The 20,303-nt window shown below is 52.8% G+C and overlaps 1 protein-coding gene across 1 annotated transcript; it reads right to left on the bottom strand.

Annotated features, from left to right (window-relative positions):
* Positions 1 to 3: 3 nt before the first annotated feature.
* On the bottom strand, positions 4 to 4,858 carry WDR38 (WD repeat domain 38). Its single transcript, XM_078327112.1, is given in 10 exon segments — positions 4 to 286; positions 288 to 341; positions 415 to 462; positions 931 to 1,080; positions 1,198 to 1,329; positions 1,480 to 1,560; positions 1,807 to 1,904; positions 2,020 to 2,136; positions 3,935 to 4,055; positions 4,647 to 4,858. Coding segments are annotated over 10 exon segments (1,098 nt in total). The 5' UTR covers positions 4,848 to 4,858; the 3' UTR covers positions 4 to 190.
* Positions 4,859 to 20,303: the final 15,445 nt, after the last annotated feature.

The following is a 20,303-nucleotide window of genomic DNA, read 5'->3' as shown; positions in this document are numbered from 1 at the left end:
GCGGGCAGGTCTGGTTCTGGGTACCAGGTGTCTGATGGGTTCCAGCCAGCATCCTGCAGCTGTTTCTTGCTCTTGGTGGTTGGGGCGGGAGCAGGAGACCCCTGGCCATGGGGATCTGTTGGGATGGCGGCACAGTCACTGTGGCCCTGTGGTGAGAAGTGGCATGCCTGTGTGCTGCTGCAGGAAGTGGTCAGCGCTGTCTGAGGTGGTGGTAGGTTTGAGGGGCCCTAGGTGATGTGGTCGTGTGGGATGCTTGACGTCTAGTCTGATCGGCAGCTCCAGACACTTAAGATTTTCCCATCTGGGGTAAAGGCACAGGTGTGGGCCAAATCCAGGACTCCCTGCCAAGAGTAGAGGGTGGGGCTCAGGGCGTCCTGCCTCCCTGCTCCCTCAGTTCACAGTCCCACACCTTACCTTCAGGGTCTCAAGGCACTTCCCTGTGTTGCAGTCCCAGATTTTGACCTGTTAAAGGAGGGAGGGAGGGGGGAGGAAGCCTCACCAGGCCAGTGTGGCATCTGAAACCATCTCTGGGAAAGTCCCAGACAAAATTTTTTTGAGATGGGGGCTTTGGTTGATCCACCCACCACCACCTCCCAAAGTGCTGGGATTACAGGTGTGAGCCACAGCGCCCAGCCCAGACAACATCTGCACCTCTTGGTGTAGGTTTTGTTTGTGGCCTGCTTTTGACATTTCAGTGCAGGGGTTCCCTTTTGCCTGATGCCATTTGGGTCATAGAAATGTCGATGCAGCTACCAATGGCCCAGCCCGACCTTGGTGCTATTAGGTGGAGAGGCTGGCACCTGGGTCCTGCGTTTGCCCCCTCGGGGCTAGCTAGGGCAAGTGGGGATGTGGACATTTCTGGAGTGAGTGCTGAGGGCTCCTGGGGGGTAGGATGAGGGGGTAGGATCCGGACGGGGCAGGAGTAGTTACCATGCGGGAGTATGCGGCGCTGACCAGCCTCAGCTCGTCAGGAGAGAAGGCGATGCTCTTCACCCAGGTGATGTGGCCCCTCAGTTGGACAAGCAGGCTGCTGGTCATGGGCTTCCAGATGTGGATGGTCTTGTCCCAGGAGCCAGAGGCCTGGATAGCAGATAGCTCTGATCCCCAGGGATGGGGGCCTGTGAGCTCACTGGGGCCCTTCTTAAGGGCCTGGCTGCCAGCAAGGGACCAGCCTGGAACCCAGGACACCCCACTTACCAAGAGGCCAGATGCTGAGTAGCACAGGCAGCTGATGTTGCCACTGTGTCCCTCTAGCGCCTGGTGGGAGACTGCTGGGGTCCCTGCCCGCAGGTCCCAGATGCGTATGGTGGAGTCCCAGGACCCAGTGGCCTGCAGGCAGCTCCTGTGAGTCTGGCCCAGCCAGCACCCCCAACCCACTCTGCATCTAGGTGGGACCTGGAGTCCATCCCCTCCCCACTGCTCAGCTCCAAGTGGGTATGGAGCTACTGAGGTGGGGTCCAGAGTAGAGGGGAGGCTCACCAGGCAGTTCACCGTGGGTGAGAAGTCACTGCTCTGCACGGAATCGCGGTGCCCAACTAAGAGGCGCAGCACCTGGCCAGACTAGAGACAGCCCTGAGCTTCAGGAGGCAGTGGCTACCTGGGCCTTGACAGTTCAGGCAACAGGGACCTTGTGCAAAAAGCCTGAGGTGCGAGGGCTGCTGTGTGCAGGGAGGCCTGGAGAGGCGCCTGGCTGCTGTGGCATGGGGAACCAGTGGAGGGTTTGAGCCGGGAGGGTAAGACTGGTGACGTCCTCTCTGGAACTGGTCCTGGGATCCCAGGCTGGTGGGGCCCCAGCCCTCCACCTGCCTGCACTTCCCAGATCATCACCCGCTTGTCCCAGCCACCCGATGCCAGCTGCTTCGAGTCAGGGCTGAAGCTGACCATCTCCACACTCAGTTGGTGACCTGCAGGCACCAGCCCGGGGTCAGGGAAGGAGGAGGGGTGATATGACACAGGACAGACACAGCACCCGTCTGAAAGGGAATGCGGGCCTGGCTGCTTGGCTCCCAGCCCACTCACCCTTCAGGACTCGCAGACACTTGGCTCTTGCCATATCCCACAGGCGGACAGTATGATCACAGGAGGTGCTGGCAAAGAGGTGGCCATCGGGGGAGAAGCGGCAGAACTTCACAGGGCCTGGGTGGGTGAACACAGTCAGGGAACAGGGCATTGCCTGCCACTCCTGCCCACTCAGTCCAATCCTTGCTAATTTCTCCAGCCTCGTCACTAGCCTCCCTTCACCCAAACTCCAGCCTCCCAGAAATGCCTGGATTTCCATGCCTTAGCTGAGCTGTCAACCTAGGAACACCCAACCTCAACGTACTCATCTGAAAAAGCAGTACCCAAGTCAAATGTAGGTACCTCCCAGAAACTTGCCCTAACAACCCCTGCCTAGGTTCATTGCCTCGTCTGACCTCCCAGCCCAATTTGCCCTCTCTGCAGCATTCACCAGACTGCCTGTAATTGCCTGATTTTTTTTCTCTGTCTCCTTAATAATAATTACAATAGTTACGTCTATTGAGTCCTCACTGGGTTCTAGGGACTTTGCTTGCATCGTGTCAGTGGAAATGGCTCAGGGAGGTTACAGGACTTGATCAAGATCACAGTCAAAACAGCAGTAAGGACAGGGCATGGTGGCTCATGCATGTAATCCCAGCACTTTGGGAGGCCAAGGCGGGCAGATCACGAGGTCAAGAGATTGAGACCTCCATCTCTACTAAAAATACAAAAATTATCCAGGCATGGTGGCGCATGCCTATAGTCTCAGCTACTCAGGAGGCTGAGGCAGGAGAATCACTTGAACCTGGGAGGCGGAGGTTGCAGTGAGCCAAGTTTGCACCACTGCACTCCAGCCTGGCAGCAGAGCAAAACTCTGCCTCAAAAAAAGCAAAACAGTGGTAGGCGCGACATGGCTTAAACTTAAGGACATCATGCTAAGTGAAATAAGCCAGTCACAAAAGGATGAGTACTGTGACTCCACTTATGTGAGGCACTCAGATTATGTGAGATTCATCGAGACAGAAAAACAGCGGTTGTCAGGGGCTGGGAGGTGGGGGATTGGGGATTTGTTTAGTGGGGTCAGAGGTTCAGTTTTGCAAGAGAAAAAGCATTCTGGAGATAGGTGTCATGACAATGTGAAGGTCCTGAACACTGAATCGTACATGTAAAAATGGATACAGCCAGGTACGGTGGCTCATGCCTGGGATCCCAGCACTTCGGGAGGCCAAGGTACTGAACACTGAACTGTACAGGTAAAAATGGATACAAGCCAGGTACGGTGCTCGTGCCTGGGATCCCGGTACTTTGGGAAGCTAAGGCAGGCAGATCCAGCCTGACCAACATGGAGAAAACCTGTCTCTACTAAAAATACAAAATTAGCTGGGCATAATGGCTCATGCCTGTAATCCCAGCTGCTCTGGAGGCTGAGGCAGGAGAATTGCTTGAAGCCAGGAGGCAGAGGTTGCAGCTGAGATCACACCATTGCACTCCAGCCTGGGCAACAAGAGCCAGACTCCATCTCAAAAAAAAAAAAAAAAAATGCTGGATGTGGTGGTGTGCACCTCCAGTCCCAGCTACTTGGGAGGCTGAGAGACAGGAGAATAACTGGAACCCAGGAAGTGTAGGTTACAGTGAGCAGAGATTGCGCCACTACACTCCAGCCTGGGCAACATAGCGAGACTCTGTTACACACACACACAAAAGGATACCACAGTATGTTACATCCCGGTTTTGTTTGTTTTGTTTTTTTAAAGAAGGATCTGAGTCAAGGCCTGTTAGAGTTTGAGTCCCAGAGCCCAGGTATCACGTCCCGTGTCCTATCCTGCCCAGCTCTGCCTTGCACCCGTGCCCAGCTCATTGGTGGTCACTGCGGTCATCTCTGCAGAATGCCAGACCCTTGTGCCTTGGTCTTCCCAGCCAGGCTTGGGAGCCCCACCTGTGTGGCCACTCAGTCTCCACAGCAGCTGCCCACTCCGGGTCTCCCAGCCATACACGCAGCCATCCTCTGAGGCTGTGAGCAGCATCTGGCCATCGGGGGAGAAGGCAGAGGAGCTGACCTGGAAACAGCACAAAAGCGGCTCCATTCTGAGGAAGGAACCGCTGTCGGCTCATCCCAGACCCATAAACACTGCCCCCAAGAGCCTGGGGTTGGAGCTTGACTTCAAGCCTCACTCCACAACCAGAGCCCAGAACCCAGCCCCCACTGGGTCCTCTCTGGAGCCGTAAAACCCGAGCTGCAGTTGGAGGCAGGAGCCTTCTTTGGAACCAGAGCCTGGAACCTCAGAGCCAACAGCCAATTCCAGAGCTGCAGCTGACAAGGGAGAGTCCAGAATGTACTCTAAGCCCTGAGTCACTTTAGAACCAGAGCCACAAAAAACACCGGAGTCAACAGGGAGCCTTGAGCCCGTCTCCAGGCAGAGCCCAGAGCCTTTCCAGCGGCAGAGCTTAGAACCTAGAGCTGCTTTGGAGTTGGGGCCCAGCACTGGAGCCGAGGGCCTACTTTGAGCCTTCTTTGGTTAGCCAAGTCCACTCTAGACTCAATGTCCTGAGCTAGTGCCCAGGGAATATTCTGGAACCCCCACGACACAGAACCAGGAACCACTCTGCACCCAAAGCCAGGAGCCTGGGCAGCGCCCGCTGGGTCTCACCTCCCCGCTGTGCCGGCCAAAGAATTTCACTCTCCGCACGGCCAGCATGGCCGGGACCCCGCTGTGGCCCCGCCGCAACCCGGCGGGCTCCCGCCTAGGCGGCCGCAGGACCCCAGAGCCAGGCGGAAGAAAGGGGAAACTGTACAAGCGGTCTCCAAGGTAATCGGGGCGGGGCGTGCAGCCGCGTCCCTGCGAAGCCATGAGGACGGACTGGCAGGGCCAGACCGCTCGCAGCTTGGCGGAGGTGGAGCCGCAGCAGGCGGGACCGCGGCCGGTTGGGAGAAGGGACTTCCCGCACCAGTCCCCACGCAGCGCGCAGGGCTGCCGCTAGAGGGCGCGCCAGCCACACGAACCGCGCGGCCCAGAGCCTGGCCCCGCGCCTGCCGACTGCCAAGCGTCTCTGCACCCCTTTGAGACAGGGGAGCGACGAGCCTGTCTCCCCATCTGCACACCCAGGGTCATCAGCCCTGCCCCACAGGACTCCAGGGGCGAGCCAAGCACAGAGCCCGGCATGTGGTAGATGCCCAAGAGGGTCCGCTCCGGAGCCAAGACCCCTTCCCGTCCGGGAGTGGCCAGTACTGAGGCTAAATACACTGTAATTTGTCCCAGGAGAGCGCTGGGGACAGTAGCCAACTCTGTCCTCCGGAGCGTGGGAGCCAGAGGTAGTGTGTGTGAAGTACATAGCATTAAATGTGGGGTCACATCACTGTTAACATTCCCAGCAGCACAAAATGTGCCATCTGAGGATGGGGTAGAGGCCATGGGGGGTGCCCAGGAGCTGCCAGGATCTTTACCGGACAGCTCAATCTGAAGCTTGGAACGAGCAGGACTTGGTCTCATTGTGAATTTTACAGGTGAGGAAACTCACCGGGAGAGCTGGGAGGACTCGCTCAGAGACACCCAGTAGGAGAGGAACTGGGATTTCAGCCCACGGCTGACTCTGGGGATCTGTAGTGGGACCACCTGCCATGAACTCCAGGGGCCACTCAGCAGATGTCGAGGTCCACAACTCCTGGTACCTCTGGGAAACTGATGTCCCAAAAGGACAGGACTTGGCCCAGCCACCTAGCTAGTGCCTCTGTGGGAGAGCTAGGGCAGTCTCCGCGATCCCACAGCAGGACAGGGAGGGAAAGAGGACCCCCCCACCTGCCCTGTCCATGGATTCCAGGCTCCCTGGGGGCAGGGGTGGAACAGCTGGGCTTTGGGAGCTTCAAACTCAAGGGTTCCCAGCTGTGACTCACACCCCTCCCCCCAATCCTCTTTGCCAGAAATTTCTCAGGAGATCCGCTGTGCCCCTGCACTATTTTAAGCCCCAGATAGTCAGGCGGGCAAGGGGGTGACAATGACAGCTTTGAGGCAGTCCCACTCCATCCCAGATCCCAGAGGGCCCAGGTCACTGTGGAACTCTTCTGAGACGGGCCTACAAGCCTGCCTGCCCACACCCAGACATGGCTCCAGACACGGCTCCCAGAGCTGCTGTCCCCTGGCCCTCTAGCTTTCCCGCTCAGGCACCCCCAACACATGCCCCGGCCCTGGGCATATTGTCCAGCCACCTGGTTGCTCCTGCTCTATCCAGAGGGCCCAGAACCACCTTCCCCAGCCCAGCCCAGCCCTTCACTCCCAGAAACCTCAGGGTAGACCTTGTCCACCAGGCCAGGCGACTGCTTGGCCGGAGGGGAGGGGCGGAGCCGGGATTGAAACCCGTGGGCGTGGCTCTGGCGTTTGTAGGTGGAACCACCTGATGTGAATCCCAGGGTGCTCAACCTCATCCCTGTGGATGAAGTGGTAGAGAAGTTTCTGCCAGTTTTCCACCACTGCCCGTCTCTTCCTGCTCCTCGGGGAGCCTGCCGCCTTCTGCCCAGGCTGTCCAGGGAGTGGGCTCTACCAAGATGTCCAGGATGGATGCCTCGCTGGCTTTTCTCACGGTCCCTCCATTCCCTGAAGGGGACTGGAGGTCCTGGACCAGCCTGGCCTCTCAGCTCTGCGCCTAAACATGAAAACACCTTACAGGGCCAGATGCTGTGGCTCATGCCTGTAATCCCAACACTTTGGGAGGCCAAGGCAGGTGGATCACAAGGTCAGGAGTTTGAGACCAGCCTGTTCAACATAGTGAAACACTGTCTCTACTAAAAATACTAAAAATTATCCAGGTGTGGTGTCAGGTGCCTGTAATCCCAGCCACTTGGGAGGCTGAGGCAGGAGAATTGCTTGAACCTGGGAGACAGGTTGCAGTGAGCCAAGACACCTTTGCACTCCAGCCTGGGCCACAGAGCAAGACTTTTTCTAAAAAACAAAAACAAAAAACACCTCACAGAGCCAGGCATGGTGCTTCATGCCAGTAATCCCAGCACTTTGGGAGACCGGGGCAGGCAGATCATTTGAGGCGAGGAGTTCAAGACCAGCCTCAGCCTGGGCAACGTGGCGAAACCCCATCTCTACTAAAAGCAAAACAAAAAAAAACCTCACAGACATCTATTCAGAAAAAAAAAAAAAAAATCAACAACAATCAAGGCAGGCAAAAAAGAACCTTCTATTTCTTTGGATAAGAAAACCAAGCAAAACTCCCAAATCTCCAGAGTGGTCATCTCTCGGGTGAGGAAGGGAGGGACTAGAAAAGGCAGGACCCTTGGGCCCTTGAGGAGTGATATTCCAGCTCTCAGCTGGGGTCGCAGGTGTCTGCTGGATTGTTCTTGAAGAATTGGCCACACCTATCTGGCCCCTGTCTGCCTCTCACTCTTCCTGGCTTCTTTGCCCTGCCCCATTTCTTATCCCCTACCCCCAGTCCTGAACAGTTTAGTGGGGAGCCACTGCGGGTGCAAACAGGGGTTTCTGTAATGCCAGGGCTGGCCTGCATTTACTGACCACTGCCCCAAGAAGCAGAGAATGTTGTTTTGTGGCAAGAGAGAAAGTAGAGAGGAGAAAGAGCTGGAGAGTCTAATTTACCTGCTTTCTTCAAGCTTCCAGCTCCCAGTTCCAGCACCTGAGCTGCCCCTCCTGCCCTCTAGGTTTATTTTTATTTATTTGTTTTTGAGATGATGTCTCGCTCTGACGCCTGGGCTGGAGTGCAGTGGCGTGATCTCAGCCCACTGCAGCCTCCACCTCCCAGGTGCAAGCAATTCTCCTGCCTCAATCTCCCAAGTAGCTGGTATTAGAGACACCTGCCACCATTCCCAGCTAATTTTTGTATTTTGAGTAGAGACGGGGGTTTCACCATGTTGACCAGGCTGGTCTCAAACTCTTGACTTCAGGTGATCCACCTGCCTTGGCCTCCCAAAGTGCTGGGATTACAGGCATGAGCCACTGCACCCGGACTGCCCTCCAGATTTTAATATCTTTCTGTTCCCTTAAATTCTTCTTTTTGCCAAGTGAGCTCCAATAGGTTTTGGAAGCCCCATTATGAGCTTTGAAAAGCCCCTCCCTACTGCTGTGTCTCTGGGGCCTCTTCCCTGGGTCTCTCCTGCAGCAATTTGCACACAGGGTTCCTGGCTCTCCAAGCTGGTTCCCTGAGCTGTAGTCAATGCCATCATGTTGCTGTGGCTTCCCCAGAACCCCAGGCCACCCTTATTGGAATACACTGTAATTTGTCCTTGTCCCTCTTAAAGTGTGGGGACCAGCTGGTCACAATGGCTCACACCTATAATCCCAGCACTTTGGGAGGCAAGTGGATCACCTGAAGTCGAGAGTTTGAGAGCAGCCTGGTCAACATGGTGAAACCCCATTTCTACTAAAAATACAAAAAATTATCCGGGCATGGTGGTGCGCGCCTATAGTCCCAGCTACTCAGGAGGCTGAGACAGGAGAATTGCATGAACCTGAGAGGCGGAGGCTGCAGTCAGCTGAGATCACGCCACTGCACTCCAGCCTGGGTGACAGAGCCAGACTCCATCTAAAAAAAAGAAAGTATGGGGACCAGAACTAGAAGCTGCTCGCCATTTGGACTGACAACCACCAAGCTGAAAGGCACTAACTGCTCCAGTTTTCCAGACACTCCATCTCTAGTAATGCAGTCTGCATTACTAGAGGCACTTGTGTTTCCAAGAGCTGTGTTACTCACTGCCAATGCATGAAAGCCTTTTCTCACGAACTGCCATCGGGCCAACTCTCCCTCCCCTGTCTGGTACTCACACAATGGGTTCTTCGGAAACACATGCAAGACCTTACATTATGCTGGTTAAAGGTCATCTTCTTGGCTCCCATCCAGCCGTCTAGTCTTGAAAGCATTTTAAAAGTCCCACTTCTCTTGCACAAAGCATTAATTCTGCCACTGTGGCAGCTGCGAATCATATAAGCAGGTCTGTGTTCTAGTCCAAATTGGGGAAATGATGATCAACATGACAGGGGTAAGAATGGAGCTATGGCCCAGCGCAGTAGCTCACACCTGTAATCCCAGCACTTTGGGAAGAAGCCAAGGCAGGTGGATCATCTGAGGTTAGGAGTTCGAGACCAGCTTTGCCAACATGATGAAATCCTGTCTCTACTAAAAATACAAAAATTAGCCAGGCGTGGTGGAAAGCGCCTGTAGTCCCAGCTACTTGGGAGGCTGAGGCAGGAGAATTGCTTGAACCCGGGAGGCAGAGGTTGCAGTGAGCTGAAATGGCACCATTGCACTCCAGCCTGGACGAGAGTGAAATTCACTCTTGAAAACAAACAAACAGAGCCCTGTGGTCTCTCACTAGAGACCTCTGTGATTCTCTTTTTTGCCTCCATCCATCAGAGTCAGGAGGTGGGGGAGGGCACAGTCCCTTAGGAGGGATCTGGGTGGAGTGAAAGGTAATATACATTCTGCCTCAAGCAGAACTCTCTGGTTGCAAGCAACAGAAACCATGGATGGCCAAAAGCAACTAAGAGGCTGGGGGATTGCAGATGGGAAGGACAGCAACACTGTGAAGCCAGGGAAGGACAGGAAGCCGACTTACTCACCCATCCTGGGAGAAGCCCAGCACGCCAGGACCCTCAGAGAGCTTGTGACTGACCCGGCTGGGGTCAGGTACCTACTCCTTGGGGAGGGGCGGGCTGTCCAAGTAAGATCTGGGATTCTTCCCCCACCTCCACCCTAGTCTGTGAATCAATTGAGAGCGCTGGGTCAGTTGAAAACCAGCTGTCACCTGTGTGGGCTCGGGAGCCAGGCAGCTGCGCCCTGATTAGCTCCAGCACCTACCACCTGTGATCTCGGGCCGGTTACCTAATGCTTCCACGCCTCCCTTCCTCATCTCTAAAATGAGATGGTAATTAGTACCTGCCGCATGAGTTTGGCTTTGAGGATTAATAAATGTGAAGTGCTTGGAACGGCACCTGGTGCATGGTTAGCTGGGTTGTCACGAAAGCATTATCGTCTCATGAGTCTACCATTTTTTGCTGTAGCCCCAAAGGTATCAAGAAAGACTCCCTGGCCAGAGTCAGTGGCTCACACCTGTAATCCCAGCACTTTGGGAGGCTGAGGTGGGCAGATCAGTTGAGGTCAGGAGTTCAAGACTAGCCTTGCCAACATGACGAAACTCCATTTCTATTAAAAATGCAAACGTTTCTACTAAAAAATGCAAAAAAAAAAAAAAAAATAGCCGGGTGAAGTGACACCCACCTGTAGTCCCAGCTACTCAAGAGGCTGAGGCAGGAGAATCACTTGAACCTAGGAGGTGGAGGTTGCAGTGAGCCGAGATTGTGCCACTGCTCTCCAGCTTGAGTGACTTTGAGACTCCATCACAAAAAAAAAAAAAAAAAAAAAAAAAAAAAAAAAAGCGGTAGAGCTGTAGAACTTAAAGTTGCGGAGCAGGTGTCTCACGGTGTTGCCGAGGCTGGCCTCAAACTCTTTGGCTCAAGCAATCCTCCCATCTCAGCCTCCCAAATTGCTGAGATTACAGGCATGAGCCACCACACCTGGCCAAAGGCAACTCTAGTTAACAAGTTATTGTATATTACACAATAACTAGAAGAGAAGATTTGGCACGTTCCCAGCACAAACAACTGATCAGTGTTTCAGGTGATGGATTTCCTAATTACCCTGATCTGATCATTACTCACTATATATGTCTCAAAATATCACATATACTTCATTGCTTGAACCCAGGAGTTTGAGGTTATAGTGAATGATAATTATTACATCACTACACTCTAGCCTGGGAAAGATCGAGGCTGTGTCTACAAAAAAAAGAGTGATTTCAGTCTATTGCTTTCTCTTCTCTAGTCTGCCACCATATGAACCATGTCTTTCACTCTCCGCCATGATTGAGGCCTCTCCAGACACGTGGAGCTCTAAACAGGAGACAGTGACTAAATGAGGATCACGAAGCCAGCTGATCAGTGTGAAAGCTGCATCTGAAATGCAGAACTTCTAGATCCTGATTCAACTGATGTGTACACTGTAATCCAAAGAGCAACCAGAGGATGTGGACAATGAACCTGACACAAAATACAGCATGCCGCTAAGATGCATGAAAAACGACCAACCAGCCAGGCGTGGTGGCTCACACCTGTAATCCCAGCACTTTGGGAGGCCGAGGTGAGTGGATCATGAGATCAAGAGATTGAGACCATCCTGGCCAACACGCTGAAACCCCGTCTCTACTAAAAATGCAAAAATTAGCCAGGGCGTGGTGGTGTCCCAGCTACTCGGGAGGCTGAGGCAGGGGAATCACTTGAACCCAGGAGGTGGGTTGCAGTGAGCCAAGATCACACCACTGCACTCCAGCCTGAGCGACAGAGTGAGACTCCATCTCAAAAAAAAAAAAAAAATGACTAACCACAATCCTGGAAGAGCTAATTCCAAATGGAGCATATCGATGATGTGAGATGAAGGACTGAAGTGATACAGGAGTGGGAGTGCAGTGACTGCTGTGGGGCTACATGGCCCCTTTAAGGATTAAGACCTTCATTCTCTAGCAACCAGAAGTGTTTCTGTAGATGGTTCACAGCCGAGGCCTTTCTCAGCTATTGCCCTAAACTAACAGGAACTGCTGCACTCCAATTTACCTCTTCCCGGGGGCAGTTTAATTCAATAACTGATCCACGCAGGTGTAGGGAGACAAGTCAGGTGGCTGCCAAACAGGAAACGATCAACAAAACAAACAGAAAACTCACCCTGGGGTTCTCGACTGCGTGCGGTGACTCGCACCTGCAATCCCAGCGCTTTGGGAGGCCGAGGCAGTCGGATCACCTGAGGTCAGCCTGGCCAACATGATGAAACCCCATCTCTACTAAAAATACAAAAATTAGCTGGATGTGGTGGCGCACACCTGTAGTCCCAGCTACTCGGGAGGCTGAGGCAGGAGAATCGCTTGAACCTGGGAGGTGGAGCTTGCACCATTGCTCTCCAGCCTGGGTGACAGAGTGAGACTCCGTCTCAAAAAAAAAAGTAAAAAATAAAAATAAATAACAAAGGATACTCAGCACAAAGAATAAAACACAAAGGGCACATGTGTCTGCCCCCATCTTCTTCCTCCAATTTGCTCCTTTAAAGGAGACTGTGCAGAGTTTGGGGGGTAGCTTCTCCACTGAACCCCATTTTTTCCTCTGTGAAGTGGAAATGGTGGTGCTTGGTCCCTGAGAAGGAAGGCGTTGCCCAATTAGATGAGGCCAAAATATTGAGTGCTTGGCCTGGAGCCTTGAACATAGCTGGTGCTCAGAAAGTGGCTACCTGTCCTGGGTGGTTGCCAGGCTTGTGGTGTCTGCGATGGTAGCAGAAGGCCTGCATCCTGGTGGCTCTAGGGGGACCCGACCCCATCCTGAGGGGTGGGAGCTGAGCCTTAAGATGTGGAACCTGGGGTGGGTGGTGGCTCATGACTGTTCTCCCTCATCCCCTGCTCTTCTGGGCTGGTGGCTCACCTGGAGCCCTGAAATGGAGCTCCTAGAATTCCTCTGCCCCCGGACACCTGGAGAAGATGGGCGTAGCCCTAGAAGAGAGGAGAGGAGAGAGACTCAAGTATAGGTGCGAGGGGTGAGGGAGGGGCAGACGGGGTCCTGCCAGACCCCAAGCCCCCCTTCCCCCATCCACATCCTCCTCTGGCTTCTGTCCGCCACCCATTGCCTTCCATCTACATCCCTCCCCCTTCCCTGCCTCCCGTCCTTACCGGATCATGACCTCTGCAGGGTCTGAGCACTCAGGGAGGAGGAATGAGCCCTCTTCCAGCAATCAAGGAAGTCTTCTGGGAGGAGGCAATGGGCTTCCAGGCCTCTGGAGTTAAGGAAATACTTGCCAGGTGCAAAGTAGAAAAGAGGATTCTGAGGCAGAAACGGCATCCATAAAGGCCCAAGGGTAAAGCTGAAGAGCCTGTTTCTGAAGCAGCCAGGAATCAGGTGTGGTGGGCACTGGCTTGCCAGGGGGACACCTGTGGAAAACAAGAATTAGAGGCTGTGCGGAGGTGTAGAAACGGAGGCCTGGAATGCCTGGCTAAGGGGTTAGACGCCATTCCAGGCCATGGTTTTCAAATTAGGTGTTATGGAACCCTGAGGGTGCCAAGAGGAGCCTCAGAGCTACCTGGTGTAGGGGGAGGGGGTGTGAAATGTAGGGAAAGAGGAGACAGGGCCGGAATTCTGGGCCTCAGACACTGCTCCAGCCAGAACAACTCCAATCTCACAAGAGTTCCGGACTGTGCTGTCACAAGCACTGGGGGAGCTGTGGGGAACCACAGGGGCCTTCAGCAGCAGGGACGGCCCAGTGGAGCTTTAGGAAGCCAGTGGAACTTCAGGGGTCAAGTGGCCCCCCAGCCACCTCTGCTCAGGTTCTCTGGTCTGTTTCTTCCCAGCCCACCAGAAGGTAATAATAATAGGCTGGCACGGTGCCTCACCCCTGTAATCCCAGCACTTTGGGAGGCTGAGGCGGGTGGATCACGTGAGGTCAGAAATTTGAGACCAGCCTGACCAACATGCAGAAACCCTGTCTCTACTAAAAATACAAAAAATTAGCCAGTGACACATGCCTGTAATCCCAGCTTCTCGGGAGACTGAGGAAGGAGAATCGCTTGAACCTGGGAGGTGGAGGTTTCGGTGAGCCGAGATTGTGCCACTGCACTCCCGCCTGGGTGACAAGCGAAACTCTGTCTCAAAAATGATAATCATAATAATAACCGGACTATCACAGCGCCACCAGCTGGGGAACTCGAGCGCCCGGGAGAGGAAGAGACTCAAAACAAGGGTCACCAGTCAGTTGAGTGGCACAACCAGGATATGGACCCAGAGTCTGCTCCCCCATGGGGGCCTGACCCCCCTCAGGCAGCCCGGAGCAGGTGTGGAGCAGCTGCTCCGGGGTCCGATCCCTGGCTGGGGCCTCATGCCTCCAGCAGCCCCCTCTGCCCACCTGTCCTCCCAGCTGTCCCGGTCACACCTGGCACCCATGTGCCCTGTGGAAATCTGACCGGCTTCCCATCGCCCTTCAAGGAGACAGCTGGCGGATGGGGCTTGGGAGAGTGGGGGTAGCGTGGGAAACAGAGCTCAGGCCAGAAAGCTGGGCAGGGAGATACCAGCAGCTTCTGCTTGCTGTGTGACCTTGAGCTTCTTGCTGGCCCTCTCTGGGCTGGCTAGGGCTGCTCTGAGCCACTTGGAGCTGGGGCTAAGTACAGGCAACTTGTGGGTTCCTGGGCTCACACCTGGAACTTGGCACCAGCCTCCACTGGGCACCCCCAGACCCCCACCCTGTGGGCCAGAACGATGGGATCTGACTGGCTGTGTAAGCCCAGATATATATCAGCTTGTCTGCACCTCAGCTTCCTTATCATAAAGCTGAAAGGGTTGGCAGCTGGCGTGCCTTGCAGCAGCCTGCCGCCTCCACTCAGAGGCTTGTCTCAGCGGCCCCACCCCTCCCGCAGGCCCTGAAATGTTTCAATGGCCATTTTGTGTCAGGCCAGGGGACTGATGTTTGCCCAGCTGCCCCCACCCCTGAGACTTCATGATAATGGACTCCTGCCAGCCTGGGGCCCCTGTGTCTGGGGATAGGGGTGTGTAGGATGCCCTCCTCATCCTGTCTGGGGCATTGTCCCCCACTTCCTGACCAGTAGAGGTAGGAGGCACATCGGGTCACGTCCTCTCACACTTCTTCCCCAAAGTTCAGGCCTAAATCTCAGCCTTCCACCGCCTGCAGCCATGCCTTTCCATGCAAATCTCCATTGCCCACTCTGCAAGGCTTAACACCCATCCTGGGTTCAAATCCTCACTTCAGGCGGGCACAGTGGCTCATGCTGGGAATCCCAGCACTCTAGGAGGCCAAGGTGGGAGGATCGCTTAGAAACTGGGAGTTCAAGACCAGCCTGGGCAACATAGCAAGCACAAATCTCTACAAAAAATAAAAGATAAATATTTAGCGGAGGCCAGGCATAAAGCCTGTAATCCCAGCACTTTGGGAGGCTGAGGTGGGTCGATCACTTGAGGTCAGAAGTTTGAGACCAGCCTGGCCAACATGGTGAAACCCCGTCTCTACTAAATATACAAAAACTAGCCAGGCATGGTGGCAGGTACCTGTAATCCCAGTTCTGGGGAGGCTGAGGCAGGAGAATTGCTTGAAGCCAGGAGGCAGAGATTGAATATACATATATTTAGCAGGGCGTGCTGGTACGTGCCTAAAGTCCCAGATACTTGGCAGGCTGAGGTGGGAGGATTGCTTGAACCCAGGAGTTTGAGGTTATAGTGAACGATAATTATTAAGTCACTACACTCTAGCCTGGGAAAGATCGAGGCTGTGTCTACAAAAAAAAAAAAAAAGAAAGAGTGATTTCAGTCTATTGCTTTATAACTCAGGATGTGGTCACTCTTCATAAACATTGCATTGTCCTTGTGTCTTCTGCGGGTGTGGGATGCAGGGTCTTGCTCTGTCTCCCAGGCTGGAGCATGGTGGCACGATCAAAGCTCACTGCAGCCTTCACCTCCTGAGTTCTACTTATCCTCCCACCTCAGCCTCCCGAGTAGCTGGGACCACAGGCACACATTACCGGGCCTGGTTAATTTTTGGAGTTTTTTTCTTTTTTTGTAGGGATGGGGTTTTGCCGTGTTGCCCAGGCTGGTCTTGAACAGGATCCTGGGCTCAAGTAATCCACCTGCCTTGGTCTCCCTGAGTAGTGCTGGGATTACAAGTGTAAGCCACTGTGCCTGGCCAGATCTGTTTCTTTTTTTGTTTTTGATTTTTTTGAGACAGAGCCTCGCTCTGATGCCCAAGATGGAGTGCAGTGGCATGATCTTGACTTACTACCACCTCCACCTCCCAGGTTCAAGTGAATCTCCTGCCTCAGTCTCCCAAGTAGCTGAGATTACAGGTGCAAACCACCACACCTGGCTAATTTTTTTGTATTTTTGTTAAAGACGGGGTTTCACCATGTTAGCCAGGCTGGTCTCAAACTCCTGACCTCAAGTGATCCACTCGCCTCAGCCTCTCACAGGTGTGAGCCACCTTGCCTGACCCAAATCTGCTTTTTTTTTTTTTTTTTTTTGAGAGGAAGTTTTGCTCGTTACCCAGGCTGGAGTACAATGGTGAGGTCTTGGCTCACTGCAACCTCTGCCTCCCAGGTTCAAGCAATTCCCCTGTCTCAGCCTCCAAGTAGCTGGGATTATAGGCATGTGCCATCACGCCCAGCATTTTTAGTAGAGACAGGGTTTCTCCATGTTGATGAGGCTGGTCTTGAACTCCCGACCTCAGGTGATCCTCTTGCCTTGGCCTTCCAAAGTGCTGGGATTACAGGCATGAGCCACTGTCCCTGGCCCAGTTTTTAAATTTTGTCTAATCTTCTAGATTCTCACTGATTTTTTTCCCCTGCCTTTTCTATCAATTACTGAGGAAAACATGTTTCAGTCTCTCATGATTGTGAGGTTGGTTTGTTTCTCCCTGTATTTATTCCAGTATGAATATATTTTAAACTTACTTTATCAGATGCATATAATTTAAAAACTGTTAGTTTTCCTGACAAATTAAACTTCTTGCTATAAAATGTTTCTTCCTAGCTTTCTTTTGGTTGTTATTTTCATGCTGTATCTTTTCCCATCCTTATCTTGGACACTTCTAATAACATATACCCTTTGATGTTGACCTTTCTGTATCATTTTGTTTCAATGTGTCTTTCTTAACTGAATTATCTAGTCGGTTCACACTTAATTACCGATTTAGTTGGTGGTTAAAATCGACCTTCTCCTGTTGTGCCTTCCTTTTTCTTGCTTGTATATAGTTTCTCATCGCTCCTTTCTTTAATTTAATTAATTTGATATGGAGTCTTGTTCTGTCACCCAGGCTGGAGTGCAGTGGCACAATCTCACTGCAACCTCTGTCCCTGGATTCAAGTGATTCTCCTGCCTCAGGCTTTCGAGTAGCTGGGATTACAGGCGCCCGTTACCACACCTGGCTGATTTTTGTATTTTTAGTAGAGACCGGGTTTTACCATGTTGGCCAGGCTGGTCTCGAACTCCTAACCTCAAGTGATCCACCCACCTCAGCCTCCCAAGGTGCTGGGATTACAGACGTGAGCCACTGCACCCAGCTAGAAGTCCTCCTTTTTTTCAAAGTAAAAATCATTTAAGGTTTCTTGTGATTTTAAGTTACACATGTGAAATTTTTTAAATACTATACAGCAAGAAAGGTATATAAAAAAAGTAAAAGTTACCTCAAATCCTACTTTCTAAAGATGCTAGCATTCTGTAATATACATGTAGACATATCTACAGACAAGGATAAAACTGTCTTAGTTCTATTTGTGGGACCTGGGCAGTCTACCTCTCCAAAACTCAGTTTCCCTTGCTCTGAAGCAGGGGTGTAATCAATGTGGGTAGGTTATAGTACCCAGCTACTTGGTCAAACAGTAATCTAGGTGTTACCAGAAGACATTTTGTACATGGGTTGAGTCAACATCTATAGCTGACTTTAAGTAAAGATTACCCTTGGCTGGGTGTGGCAGCTCATATCTGTAATTCCAATACTTTGGGAGGCCGAGGCGGGTGGATCATTTGAAGTCAGGAGTTCAAGACTGGCCAACATGGTGAAACCCCTGTCTCTGCTAAAAATACAAAACGATTAGCCAGGTGTGGTGGTACGTGCCTGTAATCCCAGCTACTTAGGAGGCTGAGGCACGAGAGCCACTTGAACCCAGCAGGCAGAGGTTGCAATGAGCTGAGATCACACCACTTCACTCCAGCCTATGTGATAGATCAAAGAAAAAAAAAAAAGAGGACCAGGCCTAGTGGCTCACACCTGTAATTCTAGCATTTTGGGAGGCTGAGACAGGAGGATCATCTGAGCTCAGGAGTTTGAGACCAGTCTGGGAAACATGGTGAGAACCAGTCTTTATTAAAAATACAAAAAATTGCCGGGCACGGTGGCTCATGCCTATAATCCCGGCACTTTGGGAGGCCAAGGTGGGTGGATCACAAGGTCAAGAGATCAAGACCATCCTGGTCAACATGGTGAAACCCCATCTCTACTAAAAATACAAACAAATTAACTGGGCATAATGGCACGTGCCTGTAGTCCCAGCTACTTGGGAAGCTGAGGCAGGAGAATCACTTGAATCCAGGAGGCGGAGGTTGCAGTGAGCCAAGATCGTGCCATTGCACTCCAGTCTGGGTAACAAGAGTAAAACTCTGTCTCAAAAAAACAAAAAACAAAACAAAACAAAATATATAAAAAATAAGCAGGGCATCAGAATGCATGCCTGTAATCCCAGCTACTTGGGAGGCTGAGGCACAAGAATCACTTGAACCCAGGAGGTGGAGGTTGTAGTGAGCCGAGATCACTCCACTTCACTCTGGCCTGGGTGACAGAGTGAGACTCTGTCTCAAAACAAAAACAAAAACAAAGGTTATCCTTGATGTGTGGGTGGGCAGACCTCATCCAATAATTCGAAAGCTTTAAGAGCAAAACCATGTTTTCCAGGACACATTCTGCCTCAAAACTGCAACGTCAAATCCTGCCTGAGTTTCCAAACTGCTGGCCCACCCTATACATTCCAGACTTGTCAGCACCCATAATCACATGAGCCATTGAGCCATGTCCTTAGAATATATGTCTCTCTCTCTCTCTCTCTCTCTCTCTCTCTCTCTCTCTCTCTCTCTCTCTCTCTCTCTCTCTCTCCAAACATATATATATATGGAGCCGAGGTGCCCATAAATGCCAGGCTGTGTTGTATTCCCTATCTAGGACCCAGGGGAGGCAGAGCAGGGTTCCTCTCCACTGTCAGAAGGCAGTCCAAGGCCACCCCAAGGAGGCAGAGCCCAAGGCTACAGTCTCTCAAACCAGTGCTCTTCCCACAAAATCAAAGGCAGTGTAGTCCCTGAGAAAGGGGCATTTGGTGCTGGGTTGCCCAAGCTGGATCCCCATTGTGTGAGACTGGGTGGGGAACTGGGCATCTCCTCTCCTAGGAGTGGGATCATAGACCTCAGCTCACAGGGTCCTGGTGCATTTTCCGTGCAAGTAGAGTGTAGTTCAGTGCCTGGCACACAGTATATGAAAAATATTGTTGCTATTAATAAAAGTCTAGAACTAATTCCCCAGAGGTCAATGTCAGGCTGTGTGTCAGCCCCCAACAGGCTCCTGTAGCTGGAGGGGAGCCAGGCTACTGGGAAGACTCCCTGTACTGCCAGATCTGGAGTCTGGATAGGGCTTGCTGAGGAACGTGGGATGATTCTGACACAGGAGGAAGGGTCTATAATGTGTCTCAGCGAGTGGTTGGCAGGACACTGGGGTGGCATATACAAGCGGCCTGGGGGGGCAGCCTCACTTACAGGTGTCCCCTCTGCACTGCCAGTGGCACCAGGGCCATGCCCATCCCTAGGCTGGAAAACATGCTTAGGACCCTGGGGAACCAGCTCGGGTCTGCTCTGCGTCAGAGGGAACCAAGTTCCCATAAATGCCAGGCTCAGGTTGTCCCCGACCCTCTGGCACTACCTGGGGTTCCGTCTCAGATGCAGTCAGGTGGATCCGGAAGCAGCTTCTCCCCTACACCTGGCTGGACCTCAGGAGGCTCTTGACAGCCTCATTAGTGCAAGTGTTCTTTGAGTCATCGGATGTGTCATTGGCCCCATTTGACAGATGAGAGTGTGGCCCAGAGGGGCAGGAACTGGCCTAAGCTTATGGCTGAATTGCAACCCTACCCCTGTCCCACCCAGCTCAGATTCCAGGCTGTCACACCCTGCCCCACCCGCAGCCTCAGCAGTCTGCCCCGTCCCAACCCAGCGCCCCAGCCCCGAAAGTAACACACTCCTAGCCGTGTCCTCTCCTATGACTCCCTGCTGCTGGATTCCAGCCTCTGCAGCAGAACAAGCTGCTTTCTAGCCCTTCCCTGGTTCCCTGTCTCTGTGCCCATCGAATGCCACTTACAAAGGCTCTCGAAGCACCTCAAAGCTACTGGTCCCCCTCCATCTAGAAATTGGCTTTTGTTTGTTTTTGAGACCATCTCACTCTGTTGCCTAGGCTGGAGTCCATGGCACAATCATGGCTCACTGCAGCCTCAACCTCTTGTACTCAAGCGATTCTCTCGCCTCAGCCTCCCAGGTAACTGGGACCACAGATGCACATCACCATGCCTGGCTAATTTTAAAAATATTTTGTAGAGATGGGGTCTCACCACATTGCCCAGGCTGGTCTTGAACTTCTGAGCTCAAGCCAGGCTTCCACCTTGGCCTCCAAAAGTGCTGGGATTACAGGCATGAGCCACTGTGCCCAGCTGATTTAATATTTTAACCTTCTCAGGCCACTTC

This window comes from Callithrix jacchus, chromosome 1 (genome assembly GCF_049354715.1).
Source record: "Callithrix jacchus isolate 240 chromosome 1, calJac240_pri, whole genome shotgun sequence".
Lineage (NCBI taxonomy): Eukaryota > Metazoa > Chordata > Mammalia > Primates > Cebidae > Callithrix > Callithrix jacchus.
Note: the sequence above shows the minus strand (reverse complement) of the source record. Positions and strands in the feature narration are given on the sequence as shown.